We start from the raw sequence: 21,034 nt of genomic DNA on the forward strand, positions 1-21,034 counted from the left end.
CTTACAGAAAGCAGCAAGTACGGCCTGAGTGCCATCGGCCATCTGATCATCCGAGGAGTGGACCAGTCCGACACGGGGCGGTACGAGTGTTCCGCCAGAAACACCATAGGCTTTGCCTCCACAAGCATGCAGTTCACTGTGCTGGGTACGTGGTTAGGTTTGATACAGTTACTGTATCACTCACATTCACTCACTGTCCGGTTTATCGTCTGTTGTTCCCCGTCTTCCGAGGGTTAGACGTGCTTGCACAATACATCTGGGGCTTGATGGCAGCACGCCACTTGTCTCTGTCCTGTGGGTTGATTTTTTTTAAGTTCAGGTGGTGGATGTCCTCCTGTATGTTGTCGTACCATTTCCTTCTAGGGCGGCCATGGGTGTTTGGACCCTCCACATCCAGTGTGAGGATCCTCTTTGGCCATTTGTCCCTGTCCATTCTCTGGAGGTGGCCATACCATCTAAGTCTGTTGTACCTCAGCGTGCAAAATACCTGGTTGCCCAGTGGCCCTGGGTAACCAAATTTTACTTGGGGCAACCTATTTTTGAACCTAGGTAGCCCAATGTGCTACCCCCAAAATCATGCCCACTTGGCTTGCACCACTGTATCCGGCAGATGCTTTTTAACTTTAGGTATTAATGGCTATTTCTTAGTATCAGTTAACCAAAAGCTGTTAAAATATTGTCAAAGGCTTATGTATGTAACATTACTTAATTTGAGGAAAGTAGTAACTTATAGGTGGGACAACCTAAAATTCTGATGGGCAACCTAATTTTTGCCTGGTTCAAAAAAAGTATTTTGTTCACTGATTGACAACAGTATATCATGCCACGTTGTAGTCATCACACCTTTGTCTGTTTTCAGTTCCAGAAACCAACAACTTCATCGGAGATCCATTTGTGGGGCCGTCCATACAGCAGGCCATCAACAGTGTGGATCGCGAAATCAACAGGACCAGAAACGACCTCTTCTCCAGGCCCACACGGCCTCGCACTCCCTCTGAACTGCTGCAGGTACAGTAACTGTTGTTGGAAGGTTGTGTGTGTGTGTGTGTGTGTATCTTTGCTGGTGTTTGTGTGTGTGTGTACATGTATAACGTTTGCTTGTGTGTGGACCGTGCTATCAACACGACCCAAAAGGACCTCTTCTCCAGGCCCACACGACCTCGCACGCCTTCTGAACTGCTGCAGGTAGGAATGCTTTGCTTGTGTGTTTGTTTGTTTGTTTGACCATGCCATCAACACAACCCGAAATGAATTTTCTCAGCCCACCCAAACACGGGGACTTTGTTGTCGCCTCTGTGTTGAAAGGTATTGTTTTAATGATTGTGTGTTTGTGCTTGTGTGTATCTGTCTGTGTGTGTTTGTATGTACATGTATGTTTGCTTGTGTGTGGACCGTGCCATCAACATGAACCAAAACGCCCTATTCTATGAATGATTTTTGTGTGTACAGTAAGTGTGTGTGTTTGTGTACATGTGTATGTGTGTGGACTGTGTCTTCAACACGACCCCAAATGACCTGTTCTCCTGGCCTACATGTCCTTGAATGCCTTCTCAACTGCTGCAGGTAGGAAGGGTTTCAAAACCCTGGTATTATTTCTGCCATATCCAGAGAGGTATTGTTTGGGGTGTGTTTGTGTGTGTGTGTGTGTGTATGTGTGTGTGTGTGTGTGTGTGTGTGTGTCTGTGTGTGTGTGTGTGTGAGTGAGTGAGTGTGTGTGTGCGTGTGTGTGTGTGGTGTGTGAGTGTGTGTGTGTGTGAGTGAGTGAGTGAGTGTGTGTGTGTGTATGTGAGTATGTGTGTATGTGCGTGTGTGTATGTATTTGCTTGTGTTCGTTCAATGTACTACTAAGTACATTGTATTTGAATGAGACATCACATCAGAGGGTATAACAATCTGCTCTTCCCCTGTCCAGTTGATGCGGTTCCCCTCCCCGGAGGCCCTGAGCCTGGCCTGTGTGTCTCTGTGCCTGTGCCTGTGTGTGTGTGCGTGTGTTTGTGTGCGTGTGTGTGTGCGTGCGTGCGTGTGTGTGTATGTGCTTTGTTCGTACAATGTACAAGTGTTTGAATGAGACATCACATCACATGAGTAGAGGGTATAACATTCTGCTTTTTCCATGTTCCAGTTGATGCGGTTCCCGTCCCCTGAAGCCCTGAGCCTGGCACGTGCGGCGGAGGTTTTTGAGCGAACGCTGCAGCTGGTGCGACAGGAGGTGGAGCACGGGATGAAACTCAACCTGGAGGATTCGGGTACATTCATTTGCTATATGGAATTAGAAAATTAAGGCCACACCAATTTAATTTGTTGTTTCTCTGATTTTTCTAGAAAAAATATGGAGCGACAGGGCGAAAAAAAAAACAGGCTAAGGTACCCCATGATAGCCGGCAATGTTACAATTAAACAATAGATTTTTGAACTTCTAATGAAACAAAATTGCACTGTTACATTGAAAAACTTAACAACTAGGAAGGAAAGGACTTTCTTCAACCGTTGGGGCCAAAATATGTCTTTCATTGAGCATTTTGCAGTTGATTTAGAACCCAAAAGAAAAATTTTTTGTTGCAAAAAATGGACAGGGCGAATCCGAGAAACAAAAAATTAAATTGGTGTGGCCTAATGAATGTTCTGCTAGTGATAACCATTAACAGTTACTCAAGCAACTGGATATGATTTTGGAAACGGTCAAAATTGTTGCCTTTTTTTGCAGAGTACTCCTACACAGAGCTGATCTCCCCCAGCCACCTTCGCCTGGTGGCAAACCTGTCAGGGTGTTCCACCCACCAGCAGACGGTCAACTGTTCCGACAGGATATGCTTCCACCAGAGGTAGAGAGTTAGAACTCTAAGATTCACGAAGAGCCCAATTATGTATGCAACAGCATCAGGTCCAAAGAACATGACATCAGTCTCTTGACACATTTTCGATGTGTGTAAGAATATGACTCTTGTTTTTCGTCTTGGCAGACGTCTGTTCAGAATATGACTAGTACGTAAATATAAAATGAAATAAGTCTAATTACCACAAGGTAATTTAAAGTTGAGTATTATAGTTTTACAAATTTTAGCAAGTGTCCAAGATAATTTTATCAGTATAACTGATTGCTTTTATGTTATGTCAAAACTCAATTCAGCTAAATCGACATAGCTGCTTTTTTATGACAACTGGAAACTGTTTTAAGTGTGAATAAACCATTCCCTCTCTCAGGTACCGATCCTTCGACGGGACGTGCAACAACTTCCAGCACCCCATGTGGGGGGCGGCCCTCACCCCCTTCAGGCGTCTGCTCAAACCCATCTACGAAAATGGCTTCAACACACCAGTAGGATGGAACAGGTCTGTATCTGTATAGCTGTATACCTTCAACATAACACACCAGCTTCTGTACCTGTATATAGCCGGTATAACCGCCCTTCGGCGTAACACACCAGCTTCTGTATCTGTAGAGCCGGTATAACTGCCCTTCAACATAACACACCAGCTTCTGTATCTGTATAGCTGGTATAACCGCCCTTCAACGTAACACACCAGCTTCTGTATCTGTATAGCCGGTATAACCGCCCTTCAATGTAACACACCAGCTTCTGTATCTGTATAGCCGGTATAACCGCCCTTCAACGTAACACACCAGCTTCTGTATCTGTATAGCCAGTATAACCGCCCTTCGGCGTAACACACCAGCTTCTGTATCTTTATAGCCGGTATAACCACCCTTCGGCGTAACACACCAGCTTCGGTATCTGTATAGCCGGTATAACCGCCCTTCGGCGTAACACACCAGCTTCTGTATCTGTATAGCCGGTATAACCACCTTTCAACATAACACACCAGCTTCTGTATCTGTATTTGACACTTGTTAGGAGTAGATACTTGGTAAGTCCTTTTGTACATTTTTCTTCATTTGCCATTTTTCCTTCACAGGTCACACCTGTACTTTGGGTTCTCCAAGCCCAGTTCGCGAGGAGTGTCCACCCAGGTCCTGTCCACTTCCACCACCACTCCGGACTCTAGGTATGTTACGTTTGTATATAAACAGACATTGAAAGTACCTTACAACCACTAGATGAGTTGTGTACTTTTTACAAATAATGAATAATTACATTCCATAATCCATATTCACACTCTATAATTACTCACAATCTGTACATGGTGGGAACTATGAATTATCTGGGAAATTATGAATTGTAGGGAAAAGATAATGAATGCTCTATGATGTATGTCTTGTATGTTACAACAGGTCATATATAAGGAATTGGACTATTTTTGTTCTAATAGTTTCATCGTGGGGTCGTTTGGCGTAACGGCAGAGTGCTCGACTCGGAACCAAGAGGTCCCGGGTTCGAGTCCTGACATGCCACCGATCTTGTGCCCTTGGGAAAGGCACTTAACACGACTTTCCTCACTTAACTCAAGTGAAAATAAGTATTGTCTGTCCTGTATTTGTTTCTATGTGCAGGACACAACACCAGCAACAGCTGCCTCTGTTCCACGTGTATTGTATTGTTACAATCTCAATAAATAAAAAAATCAAAATCATTGATATCACCACTGGAAGGTGTAACCCAGTTCCTGAATGTCTTGAATGAACTTTTCCTGAATGTATTTTTTCCAGGTACTCTCACATGGTGATGCAGTGGGGACAGTTCCTGGACCATGACCTTGACCTTGCCGTGGAGAGTTCGAGCGAGTTCACCTTCAGCACGGGCCTGAGGTGTAACGAGACCTGCGACAACACCCCGCCGTGTTTCCCCATCGAGATCCCCCGCGGGGACCCCAGGATTCGACACAGGTGGGGTTTTTTATTCTTTAAAAAAAGTGGTGATGAGGTAGCGAGCCCCTTTTCAAAACTATAGCATCATATTGTAACATATAACAAGTATACCGGTAGTTGACAACAGAATGTCTCAATTGAGTGTATAAGTGAGGCCGTAGGTAGCAGAGCAGTTTTTGCCAATGGTTGATGCAAACGTTAAGATAACTCATCATTCTCATGGTCCCCGGTACCATTTGTCACAAAATGTAGGCCACCACTGCTTTCCACTCTCCTCTGGCCACACTCGCGTGCACGCACACACACACACACACACAATCAAAACAAAAGCAATGGGATAAAGAATTCGAATTGAAGTTCCTTAGCATTGGAAGCAGTGGTGGCCAACATTGTGTGACAGATGGTCTTGCTCCTTTCCAAGTCATCTCCTCAATCTCCTCATTACAGGTTTTCCTAGGCTGATTAAAACACCAACATTCAGCCGGCCCCCTGAAAAGTTGAGGGGAAGGGCCATCAAAGCCACAGATAGCGCATAGAGTTTGCGTTACACAGAACATGTTTTCCCCATGTTTGCATAATTGGATTTATCTAAACGACTGTATCCCAACAGATGCATGGAGTTCAGAAGATCGAGTGCTGTGTGCGGCACAGGCAGCACGTCCCTCTTCTTCAACGAGGTCACTCCCAGAGAACAGATTAACACCCTGACCTCGTTCCTTGACGCCTCAAACGTCTACGGGAGCAACGACCTCTACGCCACCCAGATTCGGGACCTATCCAACCGGCTGGGGTTACTCAAGGGCGGGCTGCGGCAGGCCAACGGGAAGTACCTGCTGCCGTACAACACCGAGCTGCCGATCGACTGCCAGAGAGGGCAGCACGATAGGTGTGTAGATATCATTGGTTTATTTCATAAACACAACTCAAAACACAATACTGTACAAGTAAAACGCCATCACCTGGCAGCCACTAAGGCTGAATTGTGTGAGTTTGACAATTATATAGGTAAAATCCTGAATGCCACTCTGTGTATTGAAACAGTGGATTACATAATATACATGTATCTCTTAAATCATACATTGTACATCTGACAGATTATGTCATGACTGTTCAAAATGTGAACAAGGTATGGCAGTGTGCATCTGTCATATCGTTCGGTGCGAGCTGGCAATTGGTCAGGTAGATCATACTAGGTCAGAACTACATGTATGTAAACTATGATTTAGTGTTAATCTCTGACCACACTGTACCAGAGATGCATCGAGCTATGTAGAAAATTCGCATTTTCTGTAAAAAAGTCATCTTTTATTTGTCAAATATGTCCCAATTCAGTGATTGTAACTGCAATGGCATACTAGTATTATCTGTTATTTCATTTTATTGAAATAAACCTGTTATTCATTCATTCTTTCGTAGCCCTATCCCGTGCTTCCTTGCTGGCGATGTGCGTAGCAACGAGCAGCTGGGGCTCCTCTCGATGCACACGTTCTGGATGCGTGAGCACAACCGCGTCCAACAACACAAAAAGTTCTCTTTGGACCAGTCACTCTGGTCTTCCTCAGTAGAATGACCCAGTGTTGACGTCACACTTCAAAGAAGCCACGTGACAAGCCTCACTGGGTCAGTCTACTGAGGAAGACCATAGTGACTGGTCGAAAGCTCTAGGGGAGAGAACTTTTTGTGTTGGACCAAAAGGTTTAACTTTAAACATGTAACTACCAACACAGATGAACTTTCATGATAACGGCATAAACCTGTTATTCATTCTTTCCTAGCCCCATCCCGTGCTTCCTGGCGGGCGATGTGCGCAGCAACGAGCAGCTGGGGCTCCTCTCGATGCACACGCTGTGGATGCGCGAGCACAACCGCGTCGCGAGGGAGCTTCGTCGGCTGAACCCGCACTGGGACGGCGACACGATCTACCACGAGGGGCGGAAGATCGTCGGCGCGGAGATGCAGCACATCACGTTCGCCCACTGGATGCCGAAGTTCGTCGGGCAGAAGGGCATGGAGCTCATCGGGGAGTACCGAGGCAAGTAGTAGTGATTTTTTTTTATATGCCACACCAATTTAATATGTTGGTTCACAGAATCGCCCGCTTCATTTTTTATGAGTTGCAAAAAAAACCAACATTTCAGCCTCTGAATCAACTCCAAAATGCTTATATTTTGGCCCAAACAGTTGAAGGAAGTCCCTTCTCTTCACAGTTCAAAATGTTCAAAATTCATTGAATTACAAACCAGCCTGGTTCCACTGACACAATTTTTTTTTAAAAATCAAAACATTGTCGGTAAACACAATACATTAGAAAATTCTCATCCCTCTAATACTTTTTGTTTTTACAACATATCTGGTGACTCAGGCTACGACCCGAACACGGACCCCAGCATCATCAACGCTTTCGCCACCGCCGCGTACCGAATCGGCCACACGCTGATCAATCCAATGATCTTCAGACTCAACGCCAGCTTCCAGGAGATCCCGGAGGGACATCTGCCCCTCCACCAGGCATTCTTCTCTCCCCAGCGGGTCGTGGAGGAGGGAGGAATCGACCCGGTCCTCCGGGGACTGTTCGCGACGCCGCTGAAGCAGCGGAACTCGCGCGAGTTCGTGAACACGGAGCTGACGGAGCGGCTTTTCGAGATGGCGCACCACATCGCGCTGGACCTGGCCGCGCTGAACATCCAGCGGGGACGGGACCACGCGTTGCCGGGGTACAACGACTGGCGGACGCTGTGCAACATGACGGCAGTGAAGGACTGGGACAGCTTGAGGCACCAGATCTCTGACCCCCAGCTGAGGGACAGGCTACGACAGTTGTACGGTAGGTTTCGATTAATGTATTTCACCAGGAAATACATGCAATTTTCAATGTATCCGGGTGGGAGAATAGCATAACTAAATAAAATTAAAATAGCATAACTCACTATTTAGCTATTCTTTTGATTGCACAAAACTACATGTACAATGTATATATGACATATTCAGAAATTATACAGAATATATTAGAACATTTGGAAAATAAGAGATAAAATAATTCTTCACATCCAATACCAATATATAATATACAATTTCAAACCATTCAAAATTAGACATTCTGTACAGGTTTCTGTACTTTTTCTGAGCATTTAGTCTGGGTTTCGGATGGCAGATGGATCGTGATTATTCATTAGGCCACACCAATTAATTTTGTTGGTTCTCTGACATTTTTAGTTATTTTATTCACATTTATTTTCCGAGGATGAGGCAAAAAGTTATAAAACTTATCTCAGCCCTCTCCTCACACATAAAAGGATACAATAAAACAAAGTAATAATAATAATAAGAAATGACAAGGGTACATAGTAGGCTGGTGTACAAATCAAAATGAATCAACTAAATCAAACAAAACGTCCTGTCTGCAAAATAAAGTTGAAAACCACATCAAATATGTTACAGTTGTTGACAAACGACAATGAGGGGTTACCCCTGAGAATGGTTGAACATAAAGTGTTGACGGTGACGTTGTTTGTGTCAAATGGCAGAATGTTAGTTAGAGATGATAACATGTCAATGCGTTTGTCAGTGTACAGTGGGCAGTGTAGGAAGTAGTGTACAGCTGTTTCGTTGAAGTGACCACATTTGCACGCAGGACTGGGCACACATTGATGTTGGAACAGGTGAAAGTTTAACTGACTGCGGTTGAGTCTGAGTCTGGTAAGGTGGATAGCTGGGTTTCTCGGACCGTGGGAGAAGTGAGGTTGAGTGTGAGGGCTGTGATAAAACGTCTCCAACTCTTTTTTAAAGATGGCAATTGATGTTGATGCTCGTGTAGTTAATGGCAAGTTATTCCAGGAAACAATGGAAGTAGGCAGAAAAGATCTTTTGAATTTCTCAGTTCTAGCAGGAATTAAGACGTAATTCTGATCAGTATACATTTTTAGTTCAAAAGATAGCAAGCGGACATCATGAAATGAGAGGGCTAGGAAGAAAACTAGAATATGGCTGTATTTACTACATACATGTAACACTGAGTCCACCATGGCCAAGGCATCAACCAGGTCCTCAGACTTTGCTTTCATTAGGTTTTTCTAGTTAACCATATTTTCAAAAAATCCGAGAACCAACAAATCAAATTGGTGTGGCCTTATCATTGATATCATTAATCCTAAACAGGTCACCCCGGCAACCTGGACCTGTTTGTTGCGGGAGCAGTGGAGGATCTCGTACCAGGCTCGCTGCTGGGTCCAACCTTCCTCTGCATCATCACTCAGCAGTTCAGGAACATCAGGGATGGAGACAGGTAAGGCTTTACTGCATCATCACTCAGCAGTTCAGGAACATCAGGGATGGAGACAGGTACAGATTAATCTTCTTATATGACTGGTTTATTGATAACGACGTAAAACAGTTTTGGAGCTCACAGCATGGACAGAGTCCCTGACACCTGCTGACAATTGATCAATTGATGTATTGATTTTTTGACTGATTGATTGATTTCCTGTCTCCCCAGGTTCTGGTACGAGAACCCCGGTGTGTTCAAGCCCTCCCAGCTGACTCAGCTCCGACAGACCAGCCTGGCGCGGGTCCTGTGCGACAACGGCGACAGCATAGACAGAGTACAGCATGACGTGTTTCTGAATGCAGACTTCCCAACCGGATACGTCTACTGTGATAACGTTCCAAGGATGGACCTCACCGCATGGACAGAGTGCTGCGAAGGTACAGGGTTTGTGTGTTTGTTTGTTGATTGGTTTGTGTGTCCATTGTTATACGAGCATAGACAGGGTGCAGCACGACGTGTTTCTGAATGCAGACTTTCCCACCGGATACGTCTACTGCGATAACGTACCAAGGATGGAGCTCACAGCATGGACAGAGTGCTGCGAAGGTACAGTGCCATTCCTTTTGTTATGGCACAGTCACATTTCCAAGCCGGGGCCCGGCCGGGTTGTTTGCGTGAACGAAACATAAACAATTTTTATTAAGAGTATACACAAGTAGTGCTCATGGTTAATTTTCTAAAACTTTTTTTGTGTTTTGCTGTCTTATATCATAATTTTCATTCCATACGGCTGCCCGGCCGGGTCCCGGGTTGGGAAATGTGACCGCGCCATTATAGGAGTTTGTGTGTGTGTGTGTTTGTTTGCTTGTGTGTTCCCGAACTCAGACTTCCCAACAGGCTACGTCTACTGTGATAACGTACCAGGGATGGACCTCACCGCACGGACAGAGTGCTGCGAAGGTACAGTGTCTGTTCGTCTGTTTGTGTGTCCATTGTTATACAAGCATAGACAGGGTGCAGCACGACGTGTTTCTGAACGCAGACTTTCCCACCGGATACGTCTACTGCGATAACGTACCAAGGATGGACCTCAGACAGAGTGCTGCGAAGGTACAGGGTTTGTCTGTTTGTTTGCTTGCTTGTGTGTTAATACTTCCTAAACACAGACTTCCCCACTGGCCACATGTATGTAGTTTGCCATACAATGTACCATGTGCAATAAAGTTCTTCTATATGTATGTCTACTGCGACAGTGTTCCAGGAATGGACCTTACCACCTGGAGTGCTGCAAAGTTACAGTTTTATTTGTCACTTTTTTAACAGGCAGTATGTGACTGTGTTAATGTACCTTTTTTTGTTTGCATGGTGTCAAATTGCCCAGTTGTTAGGCTAGCAGACTAGACTCAAGATCGAGATGTACCTTAAGTTTTTAATCACTGGGAAACTATGCTTTGCCTTACCACATTTTTAATTTCCTAACATTCTGATGATTTCTTTCTTTCTCTTGTTTTTTTTCAGACTGCGCCAACTCTGCAGAATTCGGCACTGTGTCCGGAACATTCCGTAAGCGACGCTCCGCCCGGTATTCCGAGCGGCCGGATTCCGTAAACTTCCTGGAGACTGCGAAGCAGAGAAGAAGAACGGCGAAGATGGGAAAACAGAAGGAATTCGTAGCCATGAAACACAGACGTAGCGGCGGCAGTAAACACAGACTCTCCAAGCCTAGACATGACAGGGTTGACACAGTGGCGGAGTATCATGCTTTGGGACAGAACGTTACTCTAACTCATGAGTCGGACCGAGTGTCGCGGTTGGAGTACGGCATGATGATGATGCAGGACATCGCGGGGGACCTGCAGAGAGCCGTCTCGCAGCTTACAAGAAAGGTGGGTGCTTCTAGACGTTACAGAATTGTTCAGACGATGATTAAACATAATGATAACAGAATATCAGCAAATATGATATTATAGAATGTCAGCAAAACGTAACAACAAATTTTACTGCTTCTCTTCACAGCTTGGATCTGAAATTCTATAGCTGACAAAAAAGTAATACAACAAAGGTTTTCTTTTTCTTTTTTTTTCTGACATTGAATGGGGAGGAATAATACCGTTTATTATAGTGTATGTTAGTACCTTATCATACATTTCACAAATACAGTATACATTGTATCTAGTGGCACCAGTGCAGCTACAGGCAAAAATTGGGTGCATACTCCCAATTTTGGGTGCATACTCCCAATTTTGAGTGCACAAAAGTGCACAGTATTTCTAGCATTGCAATGTTGCCAAACAACATATTGTCAGTCCTGCAAATGCCCTCTCATCTTCTATTGCTCTTCATGATCTTTTTGGTTATTTTCTGAAATAAAAAGCATGCGACTGGTTTCAGGTGTGAGAGTTTGAGGTTAAGTTGGAGCACCTGCAGACGTGTATAAAGACAAGTTGGGAACAGTTACATTACCCTGGATGCCAGAGTAGTTTCGGGCTGCCAGCTGTTTCCCTTTGGCAGCCAGAAGCCCTTCGCCCACCTATCTAAAATTACCGCTACAGGGAGTTGAGCCCAGGAGAATTTGGTCAGCTCTAGAACGTTGTCAGTTGAAAGGGCCAGCCAAATTTCCCTCGGACTAGACTCCTCCGTAGCAGTAATTTAGACTGGCAGGCGAAGGGCTTCTGGCTGCAGAAGGGAAATGGCTGTCAGCCCGAGTTTGGTATCCAGGGTACAGATACATGTTACGTATATACTAACATAACTTAGCTGACATATATAACAGTTATATTGTATGTGTGACGCGTCTTGTACACGTAACTGTTTCCAGGTGCGGGAGTTTGAGGTTCAGCTGGAGCACCTGCAGACATGTAAAGACGAGGAGGGGAACAGGTACCAGGACGGAGAAACCTGGGACCCAGACGACTGCACAGCATGCAGATGTCAGGTGAGGTCACTAACCTGGTATTGCTTTTTAATAGTCATTGATACTGGAAATTACAGTACAGTTTTGCTCCAGAATGATTTCTACCAACACAGATAATTTTGTGTGAAGAAAGTCAATTTTTACTTTAGTGGTGTTCTCAAGGGTACACGACTAATCCTCCGATAAGACATCATTTTCCATTTTTGATTTGAGCCTTTGGTTATTCTTGAAATACTCAAATTGGCCTGCTGGCTGCTTTTCATTGAAGACATCAGGGAAGAAGTCAGGGTCATACATAATATAACAACATACAGGTTGCAAATGTACATGATTGTCCCAACAAGTCTATTAAGATACAGTTGTAATAAGTCCATAGAAAGTTATCCTTACCTATACATTGCATCACAACGAAATGGCTTTTTGTTGACATGTGGTCTGTGTGTGTTTGTTTGGGTCTTTTAAGCTTTTGCAATGAGTCAAGGTCCTTATGTTATGTTTTTCTACAGGAAGGAAAGGCCACGTGTGTAAGACAAAAGTGTCCAGAGAAGAGCTGTGCGAAACCACTACTGATACCAGGGGAGTGTTGTCCTGTATGTGTGTAACCAAAATAAGCACAGCAGTCACTTTAAGGTCTAGGAAATAGTTCTCAAACTTCCAAAGTTCTGTTTTATTCATTTGTTGTCCCCCAGGAGTTAAGATTTAATAGCTTTTTTTACAGGAAAGCTCTTTTTTTACAGTAGAGTTCCCTTCCCAACATGACTTGTACGATACTTCAGAATTTCTGTTTCACTTTGTTTCCCCGTATTCATTTGTTGCTTTCCTCGAGTTACATGTAAGATTAGCACAAGCATCTTTTTTTTTCCAGGCCTTTTTTTTCCAGTTTCCTTCCCTGCATCAAGTATTGTACAACTTTGTATTAAGATTAATGTACATGTATTTGTCATGGCTATGTCATGTCATCCTTTTTATCCATGATGAGTTTATACATTTACATTAGGAGATAGAAGAAGTTATTTTTTCCTTTTTTTTCCAAATCATACCTTAAAAAAGCACAAAGCAACATGTTGTCATCAGGAATTTGACTACTGATTGATATATATGGCTTTTGGGATTGCTTAAATTCAGCTTGGTGCCAGAAAGGGTAATTTAGGTGATGTTTGGTACTTAAAAAGAGACATGTACATGTACAGTCATGTATACAAGGTAACCCTGGTGCCTCAACTCTTACAAAAGCTTATTTTCGGTACTTAAAATGGATAATGTGCCATGACCCTTACAAAACTTCTGGTTAAGCTTGTAGACCACGAGACATGTAATACACTGTACAGTAGATGTTTCAACGATACATTTTTATTACAATATATTATATAACACTGAGATTCTTGTGCATTTGTTTTGCAAGAAAGTCTGTCATACATTTTGTATTACAATGTTCAGTGTGCATGAAATCATCATGAAAATAGCCAAGAATATTTTGGAGATTTAGAAAATCGCAAACAATGGCTATCTTTAGCATAGTCTATATCATTTCACAAAAAGAACGTTTTGGTGCTATATGGTGATAAGTGTCAAGAGCAAGGTGCTGGTGATATTATTTATTATTCTTTTATATATATTATACAAGTTTGGCTCATTTCCGGGTCAAAACAATTCAAATACTCAATTCCTCTCAAACTCCAAAAGTGTGATATATACATAAACTTTTAGTAAAATTAGTACACTGTACATATAGAGGGCAAGAAAACAATCTAGGCCTAGGGAAAAAAATGTTGTGTTTCCTGTTTCCCGACAAACCCAAGAAAAAACTGCCGACCCTAGCCTTTTTTTGGGTGGATCCCTGCAAGGGACATACGCTTTTCGAGCAGATCGACCATTTCTAGCTCCATGATCTGACACCTAAGTGACAAAATGTTGTACAATTGGGTTTCCAACATTGAAAATAGAAGTGTGTTCATACAGGTGTCACTCTTAAACAGTATTGTATAAGTTGGATCACTAGAGATCGCCAAAGTCTAAGGAAAAAAGAAGAAGAAAAAGATAATCCCTACCTTCGTATACTGACCCTAATTTTTTTAGGACTGGAAACAGGAAACACAACATTTTTTCCTAGGCCCTACCACACTGCAACACTGTTCTTACATGACTCCACTGCCTTACCAGGTTATACAGGGTTCACAACGATGTTCTTGTTCTCAGATATTTTCCACGTCACACTGCATATACATGTTCATCTGTTGGGAGGTAGAAAGGGTTTATGTAAAAATCCTTATTAAAGTACAGTATATTTTTTCAAAAAGACTACTTCTACATGTTACATGTACGTAATATGCATCCAGTATACTCAGTGTAATGGACAGATTATTACCAAAGATTATATTATGATTTCACCGATCAAGTACACATAACCATGGTCTCTTCAGACTGCACTGAATGGAAAGACACATGTTAACACAGTTGTGGGCATATACATGTAGATCATCAATTTAGAAATATCCAGTGTTCTCAATACCCTCCATAGCAGGCTTATAGAACTGGGGGTTTGGTGATCTTCGGCTGTTTTCTGATTAGCCCAGTTCTAAAAAAGGGGGTAATTCAACCAGGCCGGCTATGTTGTCTATATGCAATCAGAAAATAGCACATAAAAGATCCCAAAGACCATGAAGACCCCCAAAACCCCCAGTTTTTGGCATGCTATGGAGGCTATGTTCAGATATACATAGGGTTATCCAGTGTGTGCCTTATGATAATTATGTTGTGGCGCGGTCACATTCGTATGATTTTGATGTTGTAGAATTTACAAACAGGCTGTGACAGAGCCAAACGCTGACAAGGCTCTAAGACAGCCTTTTCCTTAAAGCTGAAGTTTATAGTTATAGTTATACAACACATGCACAAATATATCCTAAGAATGCATTCAGTTTTGCATCGTACGACAATTTCATATGTGCCCAAGCCCTAAACAACGACATTTTTGCGAATGATACTTCTTATGTACAAGTTATATTCTAGAAACATTTTGAAGTATAAATGTCAGCAAAAAAATAAGCGTCATGCAAAATAAAAGCTGATGCACTCATTTGAGTGAGTATAATCAAGAATATAAAAGTATGATACCCTGTATTTTGTAATTGTAGATTTAGCAAGGAGAAAAAAAGATGTATTTTACTTGTTCTTTTACACTTTGTAATGAACTATGATCGTCACTACTAGATTACTGTAGACTTTGTTACAAATTGCTGCTTAACATGTAGCTTTTTTAATTGCCACTATGTAGCGTAAAGATTTGTTACTTTAAAACATGTGGAAAACTTTTGTATGTTTTATACAGTATCAGCTTGCACAGCAGGTATTGTATATTGTGGTGTGGTTTCCTTGTGCAGTGGAGAGAATTTGTGATTTGATCATATGAAGGCGAACCATCTGGAGTGGTGGGAATGGAAAAAAAATAAAGGTTTTATATGAAAATACGGTATGAAGTTGAACTTCAATCACTTTGTGCATGGAGGTTTCTATCTCCATGCTTTGTGTGACTCTACAAAATAAATACACAAAATATACAATTTAAAAAAAGAAACAGATAGCTATATTGATCTGTGTACGATTGTACGGTACAGTACACAAAACTACAATTGATGACGTGTTTTATGATAGACAATATATAGTACCAACGCTGCGAAGCACTCTCTCTCTCTCTCTCAGATACATTTTCACAGATCAGTACCAACGTGTTGTCGCTGCCATCTCTATAGCAAAGGTAAGTTTGTGTTGTTTGTAGCTACTTTCAAGTCAGACGATGTTTATTTTATTTTATTTAATGAAGATTTACCATATTAGTGGAAGGATTGACATACATTGTACAGGTGGATATCACCTCTTCAAGATGTCAAACCTAAGAACAGACTAAGGTTTGAGTCACTCACACCGGGAAGGTCCCCTACTCTTTTCGATAAGTGTGGTGGGGTGTGGCTCTCCTGACCGAAGCTAGGTACTCATTTACACCTGAGTGAAGTGAGTAAAGACGTGTAAAGTGGCTTTCCCAAGGGCACAAGATTGGTGACACCGGGCAGGATTCGAACCCGGGCCTTGTCCGAACACGCTACCGCGACGCCACACGACCCACACGATCTTTTGTAGTCACACGACAAACAACAAATGTCTTGCGGCCTTAAAACCTCCTAAGTTTTAGTGCTGTTTTGTAACTTTATTATATATTCAGTGCAATATCGTATGTTATAAAACTTTTATAACATACGATATTGCACTGTATTATTTGTTTTGGTAGTATTTTGGGGGGCAACTTGCAAAGGTGTTAAATACTACTGTTTTGCCCCCACCCTCAATTCTCTTGTATTCAGGCCATACCCGTGATAAGTTGAAATACCGATAGATACTTATATCCCCTGTTGAAGCCATCATTTCTTTAAAACAACTACTTGTATTTATTTGCTGGTTACCGGGTCTCTGATCGCTGTTTTATGTTCTGATTTATGTCAACGTGAAAAACAATCTCCCGACGTAGAGCAGCAACGTAAGCAGAAAGATGCGCGGTCAAACGCTACATTCTTATTTATTTATTTATTTATTACAATTAACCACATACATATGTACATGGGGGCATGGTGGAACAGGTGTATCTAAGTGCACCTTTTCAAGGCCACCATGCCCACAAATAGATACATACATTTATGTCGATCAATAATTACCAGGATACTAGATCCGGAATGCTTCGATGCCTTATATCCGGGTTTTTTATCTCCTTTATATACAAAACACACCAACTCTTTCTTCACAGAAATTTTAATAAAATTCGCATTATACTATACAAATGCTTGCCTGCCTACCTGCCTAAATGCTCAGACCAGAACTGGCCCATGGCTCCTCTTCATTTTTCCCTCCAGGCAACACGGTCCTTAGCCTTTTGTTCTGCAAACGTGAGGGACCATCCAGTGTCATTGAATATAACTATATTTCTGCCTATACAAATGACAATCTGTTAAACACATATAATCTTTTACGTTAAAGGAGCCTAATGCAACTACATGATTGATTTGATAAAAGTGAACAGAACAACACATCTATTGATGTATATGGGTGTCTAAGATGCTGTGCTATGGCTAAAAGGGCTAAACGTTCTAGCCAACACTGAGTAAATTGAGACTTGCAATGAATAAGGGTGATGGGCCCGGATGTAGATGGCTTCCTTCATCCTCTCAAGAAATAGTCTTGTTCGGCAGTGTCTAAAATCCTTACAGTGTCAAATGAAACAAAGTGTCCGGGTGACTCTATGTGGATGTGTTGTGACACCTCTGAACTGGCAGAGCTAGGCCGTGTATGTTCTTGAAACCTGGCTTTTAGAGACCTCTCTGTTTCCCCATTGTACGTTTCCTGGCAGGGCCCCTTGTTGTTTTTGCCCTGGCAGGGGATGTGGTAGATGACACCACACTTCTTCTCTTTGGGGGTTTTATCCTTGGGCGCAACAAGAATGTGTCTTAAAGTAGTGGGTGATTTGAAACGGGTTGCAATCCCGTGGGAAATGAAAATCCTCCTGAGTGCTTCAGCAAGTCCTTGATGTATGGAAGGACTACCAAACCCTTGGACTAAATTGAGACTTACCCAAATTTTCGTTCACGGAATGGACCCTTCTTCTGTAGCTTCCATGACGTGACGTCGGAAACGCATGATTGCAGCAAAGGGTTGTACGTGTCAGATAACCTGTGTCGCCCCCCGTCTCTGTTCAGTGTTGGACGCGTTTAGTGTTGGCTAGAATGTTTAGCCCTTTCGGTTATAATAAGGTATACCAACACAGATGAACGTTAATGCTAAGATGCTGTACTGAATAGCAAAGTTCTTTGATCACAACCATTTATTTTTCACGAGCCGACGTTTCGATGACCGTCTGTCATCTTCATCAGGGCAATTCTGACCTAGTAACAGTGCACTGTGAACTATGTAACACCTTTTAAGTGCACTATGCACCAAGTAACATCTACAGCTAGCGTCAGTGCACAGCAAACCGGTCAGAATTGCCCTGATGAAGATGACAGACGGTCATCGAATGGTCGGCTCATGAAAAATAAATGGTTGTGATCAAAGAACTTTGCTATTCATTCGTTTACCAACCTGATGAAATTATTTAAAGATGCTGTACTGTTTTTCTTATCTTTGATTAAGGACATTCCACCGAGCCCTAGCCATGATCTTCAGCGTCGCTTCGCCTCAGAACCTCGTCTTGCTTCTGTTTATGGCGCTCGGTGCAACCGCCAGACCAAAAGATGTGACAAATTTGCAAAGAGAAGATTTGAAAAATATACACATTTTACGGGATCCGACTAAAGCCCAAAGTCGCAGTGCTTTTGAATCAGTTCTTGCTGATGTTGTGCAGATCGTGAGTAGTAATATTAGCCTGGACTCCGGGAATGCCCTACCTGACCTGAATTCCATCAGCCTGAAATCGGTGGAAGAACCCGACTTTGACGATTACATCTACGATACTGACCTCGAATCTGAAAGGGTTGGTTTCGCAGCGGAAAGAAGAGATCGACTTGAAGCGTTAAAAAAAGCGTTAGAACCAGCGTCAGAAATTGAAAAGAATGGAAGATCTAAAAGTCTATTGGATTTCGGAAGAGATCGACTTGAAGCGTTAAAACTCGGAGAAGCGTTAGAAATTTTAAAGAATGCCATTGGAAACTCTAGCCTGAAATCGGCGGAAGAACCCGACTTTGACGATGACATCTACGATGACCTCGTATCTGAAAGGTTTAATTCATCAACGTTAGAAGATTCAGAAGAAAAGATGCCGGTTCGGTGTCACTGTTTAGAGGACGTCATCAATGCTTACCTCGAATCTAAAATCCTTCGTTTACCAACGTCAGAAGCGGAAGGAAGAGAAGCGTTAGAAAAAGCGTCAGAAATTTTAAAGAATGCCACTGGAAACTCTAGCCTGAAATCGGCGGAAGAACCCGACTTTGACGATTACATCTACGATACTGACCTCGAATCTAAAAGGGTTAGTTTAGCAACGTTAGAAGCGGAAGGAAGAGATCGACTTGAAGCGTTAGAAAAAGCGTCAGGAATTTCAAGGAATGCCATTGGAAGATCTAAAATTCCATCGGACTTCCAAATAGAAGATTCAGTGGAAACTATCGCTAAGAAGGCTTTAGAAGCAAAGATGCCGGCTCTCAGTTTGGAGGACGACCCGCGTAATTTGGTGAATGAGGACGTGAATGAGGACGTGAATGAGGACGTGAACTCGGTTGTACAGATTTCTGGCAAGGATACTCTTGTGGAAGCTATTAAAGATGTCATCTCTACAGTACATCAGTACCTTTTTTCTTCGTCTTCCACGTTGGACTTGGAATCAAGCAATGGACTTAAGGGCTCTCGTCCGATGGATGCAGACTACAGCACTGATCTGAATGACGATAGCGAATTGAATGAGGCTATCGAGCGAGCCAAGGAAGAGGCTATGGAGCGAGCCAAGGAAGAGGCTATGGAGCGAGCCAAGGAACAGGCTATCGAGCGAGCCAAGGAAGAGGCTATGGAGCGAGCCAAGGAAGAGGCTATGGAGCGAGCCAAGGAACAGGCTATGGAGCGAGCCAAGGAACAGGCTATGGAGCGAGCCAAGGAAAGTACAGGTGATGATGGTGAAAGCGACAGCAGGGACATTATACCGAATGTCATCGGAAAAGCTAACATTCCATCGTATGAAGGCATCCAGTCGAATGCGAATGAACGGTCATCGGATACTAAATTCCCAGCTATCGGCAACTTCTTACCACCACCAGCATCCCGCCGACCAGCTACCGAGCATGTGCCAGAAATGCCACCTATAGCAGGTACTGTTTTAATACTGTTTCAAAGACCTCAATTAGTGATAGTACATACTTAGTGTATAAACTCCAACAAGAGCTAATTAGCATCAACATCGTCTTTGCCACCCTAAATTGTCAACACATTGTTTCTTCAATCTTGATTCCTATTATTAGACTTTCTAAAATTCGTCTTAACTCATTTACACATCAATTCATGTCCGTGTTTAAATCCTGTGGCTCATTGGGATCCTTATAATTAGTCAATGACTACTTAAAGATTCTGGATAGAGTCTGAAACGTCTGACGCTTTCAAATGTTATCCAGTTGTTTTTAGTAATTGTGTTTTGGCGAGACATACATGACTTCACTACTCTTCCTGGAGTCTTAAGTAACATATACATACATGTAACATGCACATAACTTCAAAATTATTATGTTTACCAAAGGAAAACATATTGTCTTTTCTCAGTTTCTTCCTCTCCTTCTTCTTCTTCTCCAAACAGTGATCTCTGACCTGACCAATGACATGATTTGTTGACGTCTGTCACCACGGTGACTGGTGTTGGGTTACATAATGTTGCAATTTCACGGTCTAAAAGATAGTTAGTCCCAGCAAGGTAACTATCTTGGTTGTGTAAAAGAAAAATCTTCATTGTATCCTATACCTTACCAACCTGATGAAGCTAGTTGGGTTACATAATGTTGCAATTTCACGGTCTGAAAGATAGTCCCAGCAAGGTAACTATCTTGGTTGTGTAAAAGAAAAGTATCCTATACCTTACCAACCTGATGAAGCTATTTTCTGGTGTATTGACGCAGATGACCAACCGGTCAGTGGGAAACACCCTCCGCAAGATCGCGCCGAGTCTCCGTCCGACCGAGACCTGCCGCCGCGGAGTTCGGTGAAAGGCCAGCAGGCTCGCTGGGCAGCACTGCTCAACAAGTGGCGGAAGCTAAAAAAAAACGCCGCCGATCCATCTCGCGGAAAAAAGCCCGCCAGCACTCGATCGAAATCCACCATCCGCCGCTTGAGGAAGCCTTGAAGCGCTAAAAAGTGCCCGTAGCCAGGGGGAAGAACCCCCCACTTTTTGGTCCACTTTTTATCTAAAGGTCCAAGATTTTTCTTTAGATGGACTGATTCGTATCACCAGCGGGGCTGGAATCGTATAAAACCGCCTACTTTGTCGTTGAATAAAAAGTCATCTCTGATTTTTTTTCTTTGAAATCCTCTCAAAAACGCAGGAAATGCCATTTCAGAAGGTTCATTTTTCAAAATTTTC

The 21,034-nt window shown here is 42.8% G+C and overlaps 1 protein-coding gene across 1 annotated transcript in view; it reads left to right on the forward strand.

The window, feature by feature from the left end:
• LOC109466403 (peroxidasin homolog) overlaps window positions 1-13,328 on the forward strand; it is a gene marked incomplete at its 5' end in the record, with an annotated part of 65,363 nt that extends 52,035 nt beyond the window's left edge. Inside the window, 15 exon segments of the mRNA XM_019764114.1 lie at window positions 8-145; window positions 860-1,008; window positions 2,123-2,246; window positions 2,705-2,822; window positions 3,202-3,330; window positions 3,916-4,005; window positions 4,607-4,783; window positions 5,376-5,651; window positions 6,541-6,797; window positions 7,128-7,589; window positions 8,921-9,047; window positions 9,258-9,466; window positions 10,548-10,915; window positions 11,848-11,964; window positions 12,450-13,328. Of these exon segments, the coding sequence (XP_019619673.1) occupies window positions 8-145; window positions 860-1,008; window positions 2,123-2,246; window positions 2,705-2,822; window positions 3,202-3,330; window positions 3,916-4,005; window positions 4,607-4,783; window positions 5,376-5,651; window positions 6,541-6,797; window positions 7,128-7,589; window positions 8,921-9,047; window positions 9,258-9,466; window positions 10,548-10,915; window positions 11,848-11,964; window positions 12,450-12,545 (2,837 nt within the window).
• Window positions 13,329-21,034: the final 7,706 nt, after the last annotated feature.

Source organism: Branchiostoma belcheri, unplaced genomic scaffold, assembly GCF_001625305.1.
Source record: "Branchiostoma belcheri isolate BF01 breed outbred unplaced genomic scaffold, Haploidv18h27 scaffold166, whole genome shotgun sequence".
NCBI classification, from domain to species: domain Eukaryota; kingdom Metazoa; phylum Chordata; class Leptocardii; order Amphioxiformes; family Branchiostomatidae; genus Branchiostoma; species Branchiostoma belcheri.